General features: G+C 40.3%; 1 protein-coding gene across 1 annotated transcript; it reads right to left on the reverse strand.

Moving 5' to 3' along the window:
* Positions 1-659: 659 nt before the first annotated feature.
* On the reverse strand, positions 660-12306 carry LOC125260626. Its single transcript, XM_048179097.1, has 5 exons — positions 11388-12306; positions 11008-11267; positions 10818-10882; positions 1430-1575; positions 660-1328 (listed from the first exon to the last, which is right to left on the reverse strand). Exons 1-5 carry the CDS (start codon positions 11695-11697, stop codon positions 1192-1194), a joined length of 918 nt encoding a protein of 305 aa, XP_048035054.1. The 5' UTR covers positions 11698-12306; the 3' UTR covers positions 660-1191.
* Positions 12307-17083: the final 4777 nt, after the last annotated feature.

Below are 17083 nucleotides of genomic sequence, written 5' to 3' on the forward strand. Positions count from 1 at the left end.
CCGTACCGCTCAAAGGGTTAAGCTTTCATTTAGTGATGAGGGATTTTTTTTTTACTAGACAAAAAGCAGGGGAAATACCAAGTGAGTGTCTCAGAGCCAGCAAAAGCTATGCAAAGAGTGACTGTTTATCTCACAGAGTAAGATGCAGCCTTCAGAAATGACATGCATGGTTGTTGTTCTTACTAGACTACTGTAGCCAAAGCACAATAAAGTCAGTTAGCCATTTCCAAAGCCCATATTTATAGATATAGATTCTAGTAATCAATACTCTGGTCTCATGAGACCAAATCAATAATTTTGGATCTAACAGCATCCAAAATGTTATGGTGTTGCTAGAGGAGGAGTACAGTGAGTTATCCCCATTGGGGATAATAAAGTGTATTGAAATGAATTATTTATTTTTGAGTAAGAAGGATTATGAAGAATTTAAGCTATCACAATATGTTATTGATCCAATTACCAAACATTTGGTAAACAGATGATGCATACATTGCTTGAAAATTAAATGGTTTGAATAGCAAGTACGCATGAGCAATAATGCTTCACACATTGCCCAAAAAATTTAAATTTATTAATTTTTTTTTTAAAATTGCAATTTTAGTTATAATATTGCAATCATGCAAAAAGTGTCCTTACAAATGTAAATAAACTACTACAGATTGATCATGCAGGTACTTTAATTGTAAGTACAATGTGAGAACATTAAGGTACAGCGTAAGTACATTGTATCAAGTACTTAATTTGTCATACAAATACATATTTGTTAAGACCACCTATACCAGTTTGACCAAAAATACAAATCTGTTAAATAAAAGCAGAAAAGTTAAAAGCATTTTAAACAATTTTGTTAATTTGATAATAAAATTTGTATACATGCAGTTATGACCTCATAAAAAGTATATATGTATATAAATAAATGTATTGGAGTAAAAATGTTGCAAGTTAATTTTGTGTGTTGTCTTGTAGATTTTCCTGATTTAAAGAATATCATATCCATTTGTAATTGATTTCTAATACAGTATGATTAGCTGTTTTGCCTCTGCATGGACTATTTTTGTAATAAGTATAAAACCATAACATAAAACCAAGATTAATGTTAATGTATCACTATAGAAGATAATACAGTTTTCACAATATCAGTTGTAGGTTTGAATATGACACATGGAGAAAAACTTTGCAGAGTTACAGCATTTAATTCCATAGCAGAAGCAAAAGCATTAACAGCATACTAGACAGAACTGGTGAAACAGCAGAAGATGCTTGCATTGTAGGAACACATTGTGATGACTGTGTTTGTCTGTTGGTCAAACTTGAGTGTTGCGCTTCCACTGAAAGTATAGGATAACAATTATAAACCAGCCACTGAAAGAACAACTCTACCAAATCATTATCTACTATCAAAAACAGTTTGAGAAAAGGAGGAACTCACCAACAGTGATACTGGAAGGAATCATATCAAGGAACACGTTTGATTCAATAACTCCTTTCATAAGAATGTCTGCAATGCTTGTTGCATTTGGAAGCACATTCTGGTTTTTAAAAATAAGTTCTGTATCCACACCCACTGACCCAGGCCTGGAGAAAAAAAAAAGAAAGTAAAAAAGTAAAAATGTTAGATATGAAAATATCTAAATTAGTAAATGAAAAGGCAGGCTTGATTTAGCTTACTCTTGTCCTTTAGTTGATTTCAACATTTACTCTGAGAGCAAAAATATGCAACATATTACAGCTTTTTAATTTTTCAATCATTTTTATGATTTAATTGAAGCTGAATGATTTGGCAAACAATATATTGTGATCTGAAATGTGATATGATTTAATCTCATATGAAAACATCTAATAATGCTGCTGACACAGCTAACAATTGTTGGCTCCCAGAACATTAGTTTTTGGTTCCCAGAATGTTCTTTTTTAAGGTTTGTTTCTGGTTAGCCAGGAAAGTTTACTTAACTGAGATAGAATGTTAGTTTTTGGTTTGTAATACATTATTCTAACTTCCCCAACTGTTATTCTAACGTTCCCCTAACCCTTTTACCCACAGGTTGCGACAATACAATTTAGTCGTGACTAGCTAGTTGATTTGTTGAACGATGCATCATACTATTTTAGTGAAGCAGCGAGTTACAGTGGTGCTCAGAATTATTGGCACCCTTGGCTGTAAAAATAAATCTGCATTGTTTATCCTTTTGTTCTTTAATTCATAAACTTAGCAAAAATCTAACCTTTCATTGAAGAAAAAGAATTGAAAGTGGGGGGAAAGTCACATTATGAAATAAATGTTTATATCCAAAACACGTTGGCCACAATTATTGGCACCCTTTTATTCAATAGTTTTTGCAACCTCCTTTTGCCAAGAAAACAGTTCTGATTCGTCTTCTATAATGCCTGATGAGTTTGGAGAACACCTGACAAGAGATCAGTGACCATTCCTTCATGCAGAATCTCTCCAGAACCTTCAGATTCCCAGCTCCATGTTGGTGCTTCTTCTCTTCAGTTCACTCCACTCATTTTCTTTAGGGTTCAGGTCAGGGAACTGGGAAGACCATGGCAGAAGCTTCATTTTGTACTCAGTGACAATTTTTGTGTTGGTTTTGATGTTTGTTTTGGATCATTGTCCTGATGGAAGATCCAACCATGGCTCAATATAGGATTTCTAGCAGAAGTGGTCAGGTTTTGATTTTTTATCTGTTGATATTTGGTAGAATCCATGTACAATACCATATATCTGAACAAGATGTCCAGGAACTTCCAGCAGAAAAATAGGCCCACAACATTAAAGATCCAGCAGTATATTTAACCGTGGACATGGGGTAAATCTGGTGGGTTTGCTGCCAAAAAGCTCTTTTTTTTAGTTTCATCTGACCATAGAAGCCAGTCCCATTTGAAGTTCCAATCATGTCTGACAACTTAATATACTGGAGATTGTTTCTGGATGAGAGCAGAGGATTTTTCTTGAAAACCTCCTGAACAACTTGTGGGGATGTAGGTGCTGTTTGATATATATATTTTTTTTTATCGCTTTCTGAGACTCAAGACTCTCTGCAATTCTCCAACTGTGATCCTTGGAGAGTCTTTGTCCACTCAAACTTTCCTCCTCACTGCGCATTAGGACGATTTAAGCCGAGTTCAGACTGCACGATTTTCAAAGTAGTCGGGTCACTGTTCTTTTCACACTGCATGACTATCTTGGCCAGCATTCAGTCGCTGCAGTGTTCAAACTGCACGATGGATTGGCGACAGAGGGTTTCACACTGCATGACTTTACAATAGGAAGAATCGCCGACAACTCTGTCTGGCACGCAAACTACGTTTCACAACCAAACACACGCGAGATGTGACAAGGAAACAACGCGATATCACGCGTGCAGGACCGGAGTTATTATTATTATTATTAAAAACGGTAGCCCGCAAGAAGCTTGCAATACGAGTTGCCTGTGCGCTGATTTGCAGCGAAAACAAGAAAAAGAAAAGAAGAATATGGAGGAGGAAATAGTTGGGAGACTGTGGATTGTGTGTTCTGCATCGTGAGTTGGAGGTAAATAAATAATTTTCAATGTGCTGCTGTTGCGGATGGTCAAGCAAATGTTTGTGTTTTGTTTCCGTTTGATAGAATTGTAATGTTTATGTGAATGAAGCCATGCTTGCTGATATTGTGGTCTATAACTCCTCCCCGAACTCCCCGCTGCTCTGTATCTTGCTCTCTCATTGGCTGTCGGTCATCGCCGATGCAGTTTTCAGTCAGAAACTTTTCACACTGCAGGATTTTGAATCGCCGACAGGTCCAGATATTTAGCATGCCAAATATCTCACGGGCGTCGGCGACTCGTCGGCGATTCTCTCAGATCGCGTCTTTGCTCATTCACACTGCGTGATTGTCACTCGCGTGAACGAGCACCGATTTCCCTGAGATTTCGGGCATTTGTCTGCGATTTCTCAAAACCTGTCGGCGAGCCAAAATCGGGGCTAAAATCGTGCAGTCTGAACTCGGCATTAGACACACTTCCTCTTCCAGGCAGATTTGTAACATCTTTAGTTAATTGGAACTTCTTAATTGCCCTGATAGGGGAAATGGGGATTTTCAATGCTTTAGCTATTTTCTTACAGCTACTTTCTATATTGTGAAGCTCAGCAATCTTTTGATGCACATCATAAATATATTCTTTGGTTTTACTCATTGTGATGAATGATTAAGGGAATTTGGCCTTTGTGTTTCCTCATGTTTATACTCCTGTGGAACAGGAAGTCATGGCTGGACAAGTTTCATGTTTATGATCACCCTGGTGTGCTAAAAAAATTTAAATATGACTGGGAATATACTTCAGAGATATTTTACTCATAAAAAATTCTAGGGGTGCCAATAATTATGGCCAACATGTTTTGGAGAAAAACATTTATTTCATAATGTGATTTTCCCCCCACTTTCAATTATTTTCCTTCAATGAAAGGTTAGATTTTTACTCATTTTATGAATTAAAGATCAAAAGGATAAACAATGCAGATTTATTTTTACAGTCATCTTTGATCATATTTACCAAGGGTGCCAATAATTCTGAGCACCACTGTACATTGTTGTACGGGAAACGCACCCCAGTTTATCTATATTAACTATGAGTAATTAATCAATTATCAGATTGATAAATGAATGTTAGTCAGTCAGCCAGTAAAAAAAAAAGACCATTAATTTTTAACTTACGTGAGTTTGCGTCTTTCTTTGGAAGAAGTGCGTGCAGACCAGAGGCGTGCAGTAAATGAAGACAGAAACAAACCCATGGATTTATGATTTCTGTGCTTTTCACACTACGCTTAACCCTGGCTTAATATTTTAGCTATAAAGCTGGATTTATCTGATCATTATAACATATTTTAACTGATCTAATTTCTACATTTTAAATGCATTTACATTTTGTTCCTATTTTTATTGCTGTCTTGATTGTTCCCATAGTTACTCTTGTTTGTTGCCAAAGTTATTCTTGTTTGTTTCAATGACTACTAATCACCTTCACCTGTCCCTTGCCACCCCCTCGTTATCCTGTGTATTGTTTTCCCATGTTCTTGGTCAGGTCTTGTCCTACATGGCTGTATGTTGGTTATGACTAACTAAAATAAAAGTTGAAAGTGAAGAAATTTTTGATGGAAAACTGCTGAGAGACCTTTATGTTACCACTGTGTACATTTTTTTTGCTCAGAATTGACAAAATTGATATAATGAGCGAGTACATCTTTCTAAATGTATTTTTATTTATTAACCGATATAGTGTACCTTTAACTTTCTGTGCTTAATTGACAACATGTTTAAAAAATGCTTCTCCTTACAAATCTGGTGAAATGTTTCTATGTGAATGCTGTGAAATGCGCATATTTCTGTGTACTCATTGAAAATTAAGACAACTCCAGGTATTTATTTAGTACAGTGGCCAGATTGACAAGGAACAGGTATTACATTAAACACAATATTAATTATTTTATAAATTTCTTTTTTGGAAAATTGGGAATTAAGCAACCAACCACCATAATATTTCAGAAGCCTTTATCTCATAGAAAGTGAAGAATTAATAGATACTTTTTTGTTCCAAAAAACATTTAAGTTGACAGCAGTGGCAAGGCTACAAAAGGGCCAGGGTGGCACTGGCCTACTCAGATTGATGGCAGGTTCTCCCAATCAAATAAGAAACGAAATAATAATTTTTTTGTGGTAAAGGAGAAAAATAATGAATACACAACATTAATCTTTGCTCAAATACATGGATTTAGCGGATGTCACTCGCAAAACTTTGTAATTTAAAAATTATTCAAAATCTGATAAAAATCTGAAAGCGCTCTTTATTTCACTCATCTTAGTTTATTCACAGCAAAACTCCCATTGCTAAATCAACACAACAGCAGTTTATATAATCTGTGTGGATTATATAAACACTGGCAATGTTAATTTAACACACAGGGTTTTGCTGTGTTGGGATGACGAGAAGTTCCATTATAATCAATGAAGCTGCCTACACTACACAATGATCATGTCTACACTTTGTTATAATGAGAGGATTTGCGAGCAAAAACTTGTTGTTGGTTGTTGTTTTTTTGTTTGTCTTTTTTTAAACATAACTTTATACATATTAATATAAATTATGTTTATTTTTTTCTAACTAAGAAAAAAAGGACATCTAGAATACAGTGTGAAGAGGTTGGTGGCCGGTGATCCTTCCACCTCAGCAAAATTAATTGTTTAGCTAAGAGCATGATAAAAGCTACACAATCAGATTGTAGCTTTATATGATTGAGGAGTAATTCCAAAAATAGCTATCAAGTGACATGGGGAGATCAATCTACCTAAAAAAAAAAAAAAAAAAAAATGATGGCACAAAAACTCTTAAGCTTTCTATAGGACCAAAACATATGTGAGTGAGAATCTGGGATAAAACTAAAGCAATCGCAAGCAGGATCTATGTGCTAAAAGTGCTTAGACAGTTTTAACTTAGTCCAGTGAACATGGTGTACAGTTTTGCACAGCAGAAGTCCATGTCTTTCACAGACTGAGCACTTGTGTATTCTGTGTAAAACAGATTCCCAGTCCCCATCCGAAATAACCATACCTAAATCTTCTTCCCACAAATCTTTTATTTGAGAAAGTGGGGCCAAAATTGCACAGTAGAGTGTTGATAATGCCTTTCCATCTTGGAGGATCCTCCAATAAATTATCAAAAGGAGAGCAGGGAGACGGAACAGGAAACTGAGGGAACATTTTATGTACAAAATCAAGAATTTGGAGGTAATGGAAAAAATTTTTTTTTAAGGATGTTAAACTGCTCATATATCTGCTGAAATGAACAGAAAGCCCTCTCACAGTATAAATTATACATTTTCCTAATGCCTTTAGCACTCCAAGATTTAAAAACTTATGAAAACATCATTTGAGGTATTAAAGACATGATTGGAATGAATAGGGGAATTAGGGTACATAGTTTGCTAACTAAAATGATGTCTCATCTGTTTCCAAATTTTAAGTGTAGAGCTTACAATTGGGCTTTTAGTAAATTTGTCACAGGGGAAGGAGAGAGGGGTGTAAACTAAAGCTTCTAGGGAAGAAGGCAAGCATGAGGTGGATTTAAAGCGGTGAGTGGATACCTTAGACAACTTTGATTGGCCGTTGCGTTTAAGAAATTAACAGACATGTCTGTGATTGGCTACATTGCTCAACGCTGCAAAAATATACACACAAAACACTTTTGACGTTCTTCAGAGTGCAAACACAGATATGCACTGTATCATTTGTCAAATCACCAAGTGTTTAATAATCACCATTATTACAGAGAAAAATTATCCAAGACCAGCAATTATGGGCAGTTTTTCTTTATAAAAAAAGCAATTAGAAGCAGAAGCAGTCATTGGTTTGACTGAGAAAATGTGATGCTGGTCTCAAGTCCATGGCTAGTGGACAACAGTCTTGCCCAGCCTTACACATACTCAGTCTATGATTATTTACCTTTGTTTATTGTTCTTATTCTCTTCATTGTTTATTTAGAAATAGATTTTGTTGTTTTCATGAAACTGTTGGCAGACAATAAATCACATTTAACTAATCATAATTGTCATTTTTTTTAGCATGTATTGCAATATGCTGTAATTTGAGAATAGACATTGAGGTCCACCCTATTTCACCAAGGTCCACAGGTGATTGGTGTGGAGTGAACATGTGACTGACAGGGAGGATTGTGGGAAGTGTAGTCCGGGAACTGACAGGAACAGACGGTGATCATGACATAATGCCCCCCTCCCGGAAGGCGCGTCCTCGCGACGTAAACGGAGCAGCTAGGGAGGGGGGGTGGGTGCATTGGGGACTGGTATGCAGACATGAACAGGGTCCCCAATGCAGGTTCCAGGAACTCGGCCACCACGGCGGGTCAGGTGCCACGGATAGCCATGGCAAGTCAGGTGGTTCAGGCAACCATGGCAGGTCAGGTGGCTTGGGCAGCCACGGCAGGTCAGGTGGCTTGGGCAGCCAACGGCAGGTCAGGTGGCTTGGGCAGCCACGGCAGGTCAGGTGGCTTGGGTGGCCACGGCAGGTCAGGTGGTTTGGGCGGCCACTGCGGGACAGAGTCCAAAGATGACCACGGTGGGTCAAAGTCCATTAATGGCCCTAGTGGATTATAGCCCATGGGCGACCGTGACAGTTCAAAGGCAGATGACAGCAGTGGCCAGGCAGGGTACCCACCCACAAGTTCCCCACCCTCAGGTATACTGCCCCCCCCCAAAAAAGTTCTTGGGGAATTCAACGGGAGCCGTGGCGGGTTCATGGGCAAGGAGCTCGGGTGGCGCTGGCAGGGCAAGGAATTCAGGTGGCGCCGGCAGGGCAAGGAATTCAGGTGGCGCCGGCAGGGCAAGAAGCACAGGTGGCGCCGGCAGGGCAAGAAGCACAGGTGGCGGAGGCAGGGCAAGAAGCACAGGTGGCGGCCGGCAGGGCAAGAAGCACAGGTGGCGCCGGCAGGGCAAGGAGCACAGGTGGCGCCGGCAAGGCAAGGACCACAGGTGGCGCTGGCAGGGCAAGGAGCACAGGTGGCGCCGGCAGGGCAAGGCGCTTAGGTGGTGCTGGCAGAGCATGACGCTTAGGCGGAGCAGGAGAGACCTCTGGAGTGGTCTCCGGACCCACAGTGGGCTCTTGGAAGGCTTGAGCCTTGAAGAATCGGAAAAGCCTTCTTCCTCCTCCTCCTCCTCTTCCGAGGCTGAAGTGAGGGTTCTCCGGTTGGAGCGGGTTCTGGAGCGGACTCAATGGCTGGAATGCCCCCTATATCCTTAAGCTCCGAGGGGGCAGCCATCTTGCCCGTGGGCACTGGCAAAGCAGCCATCTCGTCCATCGCGTCCAGGGTACTTGAGTGCGTTGCAACCGGCGAACTTGAGTGCGTTGCAACCGGTGAATTTGAGTGCGTTGCGGCCGGCTGGCTTGAGTGCGAAGCAGCCGGAGTGCTTGAGTGCGAAGCGGCCGGAGGGCTTGAGGAGGGCGGGTTTGAGAGCGGCCCGCGGGTTTGAAGCGGCCCGCGGGTTTGAGAGCGAAGCGGCCGGCGGAGGCTTAGGAATGCCAGCCACTTGGGCTGAAGTCAGCGGTGGATCATTCACACTGGACAACAAACCTCTCCACTCTTGGACTGATCTAGAGACGTGGCGTTGCTCTGGGCGATCAGCAGAGACGTGACGTTGCTCTGGGCGATCAGCGGAGGCGTGACGTTGCTCTGGGCGATCAGCCGAGGCGTGACGTTGCTCTGGGCGATCAGCAGAGACGTGATGTGATGTTGTAATGGTATCCACCATTTTGTTAGGGTCCACTGGTGCGGTGGCCATTACGTGATTCATTGCGGTGTCGTGTTTTCCCACGACACCCACAGTAAAACGTGAACCAACGGTAAGCAGGGCAAAGTCCAAAAATTCCATAAACGTCCCTCGGGGACCATTAACGATTAGATACCCCTTAAGAGGTTCGTTCAGTCCATAGGCAAAAAGTCAATGAGGGCACAGTCCGGTAAATCAGAAAGATGAGCAATATCTAGGAATCTCTGAATATGTGCCTCCAGGGTGCAGTTACCTTGACAAATGCTTACAAGGTGCCTTACGGAATCCATGCTGGGACTGGACATGCTCATAGAAGCTGCTGGATCTGGGTTGCGAAGTCTTCTGTAACGAAGGGAGACTCAGGCAGGGGATCCAAGTGCAGCATTTTATTAAAAGAGAGCATAGTCGTACAGGACTGGGTCGAACAGGGGCAAACAGGAACATCAGAGACAGGCAGGATCGTAGTCAGAGAACAGGCAGTGGTCAAAAGGCAGGCAGAAAGCATTCACAGTCCAGGAAACAATACACAATCCAAAGGTATGTGGCAGAGAATCATAAACGGGAAACAGACAAGGTCGAGGGCAGAACGCTCGGAATTGTAACATGAGTTAGCAAGACTTTGCGGTGAGGTGGTGTGTGTGAAAGTCCTTTATAGTCCTGGTAATGAGCTGCAGCTGGGTGTGGTGATCAGTGTAGTGTGCTAGGCTGTATGTGGCAACAGGTGATTGGTGTGGAGTGAACGTGACTGACATGGAGGATTGTGGGAAGTGTAGTCCGGGAACTGACAGGAACAGACGGTGATCATGACAGTTATCAAAAGAGAATCCATCAGGAATTAAGTCACATCAAAGAACAGAGACTGGATGGAACAATCTTCCTAGCTTTGTTTGGGAATAATAGATACTCTCTCATTTTAAGTTTAGACTAAAGACCTATTTTTTATTCAAGCATATACCTAATTATTTCATTCATACCTCACAGCTCATTGTTAAGATGAACTGTTAAATCTACATCAGACAACTTCTTAAATAAATCGCAGTGATTTGATAATAGCACTAAGCCACATAACGATTTCATTTTCATTAACTCTTTCCCCACCAGTGTTTTTTATTTTTATTTACCAGTTGTTGTATGAATATTTGAATGTTTCATGCAATATATCACATAAAAGAGCCTACTTTTAAACAACAACAACAAAACATTTTAGTCTAGATTGGATTTTTAATGTGGGTAAGTTTCATAAACAAACAAACAAAGAAACAAACAAAACATTTTGATCAAAAAGCTGAGAAAATCTAATTTTTGTCCTGTATAGAATAACTGTGATGACCCTTTGTGTCTGTCTTTATTGTCCTTGTTTGTGCTAGCAGGTGGCTACTGGGATGATTTGTCTAATTTGTATTTTTCTGCACAAGAAAGAAAGAAATTAAAGAAAAAGGAACAAAAGAACAGAACAGAAATGAAATGAAAGGTAATAAAAGGTAATAAAGAGTCTTGTACCATACCAGAATCTCTTCACATAACATCTGAGGAAGTAGGTCCCATAAATTTCCCGGAAGAATCGATTCAGCTACAGAAAGAGAGAGAAAAAAAACACACTTTAGCTTTAACTTACTATAAATGTAGTCTAAACAGAATTAATAAAAATCTATTTTAATATTACTATATAAAAAATGAAAATATTTCTTAGAGCACCTCAGTACTGATGTTTAAGGACAGAGTCAGGTACTCCATGGAAGCAGGGTTATAATAAGCATCAATATATTGTAACTGTAAACGAATTTGTAGAATGATGAATCCCTCTCCTGACATTGCTGAACCTGTGGAAGCCTTAGTTGATAGATGAGTGGTTGGCAGTGCAGATGTGGTTGAGGTGGTGAAAACTTTAGAGTGTGTTGAGTTTGTAAATATTACAGATGTGGTTGTCTGATTAGCAGCTGCACTGGATAAAAACACTGTAAAGCAAGAGGGTCCATTAGAAGTTGGTATTGATAATATATAAAGAATATTTCTTGAAATACCATTAGAAATATTTGTGCTTGATAAATCAGTGTGAACTGTATTGTTTAACTGACCAGCTGGAGCAGTTGTGATTGATGTACTGGTTGAAATTGTAGTATCTGTAAGATGATTAGGTCCAGCTGTGCTTGACAGATCAGTAGAGACAGTGGTGTTTATGGTACCAGGAGAAACAATTCCGCTTGATTGATTAGTAGGCACTGTGACGGTTGAAGTGTCTGAAGGAACAGTTGTGTCTGAAATATCTTTAGGAACTGTAGAAGTTGATGGACCAGTAACTATAGTTGTGCTTAACTGATCAGTATGACCTGAGAAACTTGAAGGATTTGGAACAGTTCTGTTTGACAGATCAGTAGGAACAGCCATGGTTGTGGGTCCAGTAGGAACTTTTGTGCTTGACTGATCAGTAGAAAATGCAGCAGATGTGGAACCAACAGGAACAGATGTCTTTGATGAATCAGAATTATCTTTAGTGATGAACGGACCATTGGGAACAGTTGTGCTTGAGAAATCATTATGATTTGCAGTGGTCAAAGGTTCGGTATGAACAGTTGTGCTAGGTTGATGAATAGGGCTTGCAGTGTTTGAAAAATGATTAGGAGCAGTTATGCTTAATGGATGAGTCTGGTCTGTGCTGCTTGAAGGACCATCAATAGCAGTTGTGACTGATACATCTGTCGGAATTATACTATTTGAAATACCAGTAGATTTAGTTGTGCTTGCTAAATCAGTTTGAACTGTATTGCTTGACTTGCCAGCTGGAGCAGTTGCGATCGATTCAACTGTATAAATAGTTGTGCTTGATAAATCAGTGTGAACTGTATTGCTTGACCGGCCAGCTGGAGCAGTTGCGATCGATTCAACTGTAGAAATAGTTGTGCTTGATAAATCAGTTTGAACTGTATTGCTTGACTGGCCAGCTGGAGCAGTTGTGACTGATGTACTGGCTGAAATTGTAGTATCAGTACGATGATTAGGTCCAACAGGAACTGTTGTGGTTAATAGGCTGGAAAGAACTGCATTGCTTGAAAGGCCTAGAGGAACAGTTGTGCTTGACTGATCAATATGAACTGCAGCAGTTGTAAAACCATCAGATATAGATGTCTTTGGTGAATCTGAAGGATCTTTAGTGATGAACGGACCATTGGGAACAGTTGTGCTTGAGAAATCATTATGATTTGCAGTGGTCAAAGGTTCGGTATGAACAGTTGTGCTAGGTTGATGAATAGGGCTTGCAGTGTTTGAAAAATGATTAGGAGCAGTTATGCTTAATGGATGAGTCTGGTCTGTGCTGCTTGAAGGACCATCAATAGCAGTTGTGACTGATACATCTGTCGGAATTATACTATTTGAAATACCAGTAGATTTAGTTGTGCTTTCTAAATCAGTTTGAACTGTATTGCTTGACTTGCCAGCTGGAGCAGTTGCGATCGATTCAACTGTATAAATAGTTGTGCTTGATAAATGAGTGTGAACTGTATTGCTTGACTGGCCAGCTGGAGCAGTTGCAATCGATTCAACTGTAGAATTAGTTGTGCTTGATAAATCAGTGTGAACTGTATTGCTTGACTGGCCAGCTGGAGCAGTTGCGATCGATTCAACTGTAGAAATAGTTGTGCTTGATAAATCAGTTTGAACTGTATTGCTTGACTGGCCAGCTGGAGCAGTTGTGACTGATGTACTGGCTGAAATTGTAGTATCAGTAAGATGATTAGGTCCAACAGGAACTGTTGTGGTTAATAGGCTGGAAAGAACTGCATTGCTTGAAAGGCCTAGAGGAACAGTTGTGCTTGACTGATCAATATGAACTGCAGCAGTTGTAAAACCATCAGATATAGATGTCTTTGGTGAATCTGAAGGATCTTTAGTGATGAACGGACCATTGGGAACAGTTGTGCTTGAGAAATCATTATGAATTGCAGTGGTCAAAGTTTCAGTATGAACAGTTGTGCTAGGTTGATGAATAGGGCTTGCAGTGTTTGAAAAATGATTAGGAGCAGTTATGCTTAATGGATGAGTCTGGTCTGTGCTGCTTGAAGGACCATCAATAGCAGTTGTGACTGATATATCTGTTGGAATTATACTATTTGAAATACCAGTAGATTTAGTTGTGCTTGCTAAATCAGTTTGAACTGTATTGCTTGACTGGCCAGCTGGAGCAGTTATGACTGATGTGCTGGCTGAAATTGTAGTATCTGTAAGATGATTAGGTCCAGCTGTGCTTGACAGATCAGTAGAGACAGTGGTTTTTATGGTACCAGGAGAAACAGTTGCGCTTGATTGATTAGTAGACACAGTGGCGGTTGAAGTGTCTGAAGGAACAGTTGTGTCTGAAAGATCTTTAGGAACTGTAGTAGTTGATGGACCAGTAACTATAGTTGTGCTCAACTGATCAGTATGACCTGAGAAACTTGAATGATTTGGAACAGTTCTGTTTGAGAGATCAGTAGCAACAGCCATGGTTGTGGGTCCAGCAGGAACTTTTGTGCTTGACTGATCAGTCAAAAATGCAGCAGATGTGGAACCAACAGGAACAGATGTCTTTGATGAATCAGAATTATCTTTAGTGATGAACGGACCATTGGGAACAGTTGTGCTTGAGAAATCATTATGAATTGCAGTGGTCAAAGTTTCAGTATGAACAGTAGTGTTAGGTTGATGAATAGGGCTTGCAGTGTTTGAAAAATGATTAGGAGCAGTTATGCTTAATGGATGAGTCTGGTCTGTGCTGCTTGAAGGACCATCAATAGCAGTTGTGACTGATACATCTGTCGGAATTATACTATTTGAAATACCAGTAGATTTAGTTGTGCTTGCTAAATCAGTTTGAACTGTATTGCTTGACTTGCCAGCTGGAGCAGTTGCGATCGATTCAACTGTAGAAATAGTTGTGCTTGATAAATCAGTGTGAACTGTATTGCTTGACTGGCCAGATGGAGCAGTTGCGATCGATTCAACTGTAGAAATAGTTGTGCTTGATAAATCAGTTTGAACTGTATTGCTTGACTGGCCAGCTGGAGCAGTTATGACTGATGTACTGGCTGAAATTGTAGTATCAGTAAGATGATTAGTTCCAGCTGTGCTTGACAGATCAGTAGAGACAGTAGTGTTTATGGTATCTGGTGAAACAATTGCGCTGGATTGATTAGTAGGCACTGTGGAGGTTGAAGGGTCTGAAAGAACAGTTGTGTATGGAAGATAAGGATTTGTTGTAGTTGAGGGACCAGTAGCTATAGTTGTGCTTATCTGATCAGTGTGACCTGAGATACTTGAATGATCATTAGGAACAGTTCTGTTTGACAAATCAGTAGCAACAGCCATGGTTGTGGGACCAGCAGGAACTTTTGTGCTTGACTGATCAGTCAAAAATGCAGCAGATGTGGAACCAACAGGAACAGATGTCTTTGATGAATCAGAATTATCTTTAGTGATGAACGGACCATTGGGAACAGTTGTGCTTGAGAAATCATTATGATTTGCAGTGGTCAAAGGTTCGGTATGAACAGTTGTGCTAGGTTGATGAATAGGGCTTGCAGTGTTTGAAAAATGATTAGGAGCAGTTATGCTTAATGGATGAGTCTGGTCTGTGCTGCTTGAAGGACCATCAATAGCAGTTGTGACTGATACATCTGTCGGAATTATACTATTTGAAATACCAGTAGATTTAGTTGTGCTTTCTAAATCAGTTTGAACTGTATTGCTTGACTTGCCAGCTGGAGCAGTTGCGATCGATTCAACTGTAAAAATAGTTGTGCTTGATAAATCAGTGTGAACTGTATTGCTTGACTGGCCAGCTGGAGCAGTTGCGATCGATTCAACTGTAGAAATAGTTGTGCTTGATAAATCAGTTTGAACTGTATTGCTTGACTGGCCAGCTGGAGCAGTTGTGACTGATGTACTGGCTGAAATTGTAGTATCAGTAAGATGATTAGGTCCAACAGGAACTGTTGTGGTTAATAGGCTGGAAAGAACTGCATTGCTTGAAAGGCCTAGAGGAACAGTTGTGCTTGACTGATCAATGTGAACTGCAGCAGTTGTAAAACCATCAGATATAGATGTCTTTGGTGAATCTGAAGGATCTTTAGTGATGAACGGACCATTGGGAACAGTTGTGCTTGAGAAATCATTATGATTTGCAGTGGTCAAAGGTTCGGTATGAACAGTTGTGCTAGGTTGATGAATAGGGCTTGCAGTGTTTGAAAAATGATTAGGAGCAGTTATGCTTAATGGATGAGTCTGGTCTGTGCTGCTTGAAGGACCATCAATAGCAGTTGTGACTGATACATCTGTCGGAATTATACTATTTGAAATACCAGTAGATTTAGTTGTGCTTTCTAAATCAGTTTGAACTGTATTGCTTGACTTGCCAGCTGGAGCAGTTGCGATCGATTCAACTGTATAAATAGTTGTGCTTGATAAATGAGTGTGAACTGTATTGCTTGACTGGCCAGCTGGAGCAGTTGCAATCGATTCAACTGTAGAATTAGTTGTGCTTGATAAATCAGTGTGAACTGTATTGCTTGACTGGCCAGCTGGAGCAGTTGCGATCGATTCAACTGTAGAAATAGTTGTGCTTGATAAATCAGTTTGAACTGTATTGCTTGACTGGCCAGCTGGAGCAGTTGTGACTGATGTACTGGCTGAAATTGTAGTATCAGTAAGATGATTAGGTCCAACAGGAACTGTTGTGGTTAATAGGCTGGAAAGAACTGCATTGCTTGAAAGGCCTAGAGGAACAGTTGTGCTTGACTGATCAATATGAACTGCAGCAGTTGTAAAACCATCAGATATAGATGTCTTTGGTGAATCTGAAGGATCTTTAGTGATGAACGGACCATTGGGAACAGTTGTGCTTGAGAAATCATTATGAATTGCAGTGGTCAAAGTTTCAGTATGAACAGTTGTGCTAGGTTGATGAATAGGGCTTGCAGTGTTTGAAAAATGATTAGGATCAGTTATGCTTAATGGATGAGTCTGGTCTGTGCTGCTTGAAGGACCATCAATAGCAGTTGTGACTGATATATCTGTTGGAATTATACTATTTGAAATACCAGTAGATTTAGTTGTGCTTGCTAAATCAGTTTGAACTGTATTGCTTGACTGGCCAGCTGGAGCAGTTATGACTGATGTGCTGGCTGAAATTGTAGTATCTGTAAGATGATTAGGTCCAGCTGTGCTTGACAGATCAGTAGAGACAGTGGTTTTTATGGTACCAGGAGAAACAGTTGCGCTTGATTGATTAGTAGACACAGTGGCGGTTGAAGGGTCTAAAAGAACAGTTGTGTTAGAAATGTCAGTAGAAAATGTTGTAGTTGTGGAACCAACAGGAACAGATATCATTGATAATTCCAAAATGTTTTTAGTTGAGACGGCACTATTAGGAGCTGTTGTGTTTGGCAGATCAGTAGGACTGTCAGTGGTAAGGTCCAGTACCTCAAACTGCAGGAAGAGAACAACAGTGTTTATAGAAACAACATGGTTTGCCCAAAACTGTCACAAGAACAACTGTATAGCACAGAGGGCCCCTTACACTGCCGAAGCCCTCGATGAGCCCGCGCAGGTCCTCGTAATCCACGTAGATGGAGAATTTGCCAAAGCATGCCCAAAGACAAGTGCTGAGGTTGCTGCTGTTGGTACTGCAGGTTGAGCCTGAAACGATAGCGAGCAGGAGAAAGACTCATTAGGAGAGACAGATGTTCACAGACACAGAGCAGCACTGTCTTTCACCGCGCACAGGACAAACAAAGGGCCG

The sequence above is a fragment of the Megalobrama amblycephala genome, linkage group LG24 (assembly GCF_018812025.1).
Source record: "Megalobrama amblycephala isolate DHTTF-2021 linkage group LG24, ASM1881202v1, whole genome shotgun sequence".
Classification (NCBI taxonomy): Eukaryota; Metazoa; Chordata; class Actinopteri; order Cypriniformes; family Xenocyprididae; genus Megalobrama; species Megalobrama amblycephala.

Coding starts and splice junctions, on each gene's coding strand:
- LOC125260626 (XM_048179097.1), bottom strand. CDS start 11,697: ATGGCTGTTCCTACTGATCTGTCAAACAGAACTGTTCCAAATCCTTCA. Junction 11,268..11,387: donor AATCACAACTGCTCCAGCTG/GTCAGTTAAACA, acceptor CTTGCTTTACAG/TGTTTTTATCCAGTGCAGCT. Junction 1,329..1,429: donor TCCTTCCAGTATCACTGTTG/GTGAGTTCCTCC, acceptor CTATACTTTCAG/TGGAAGCGCAACACTCAAGT.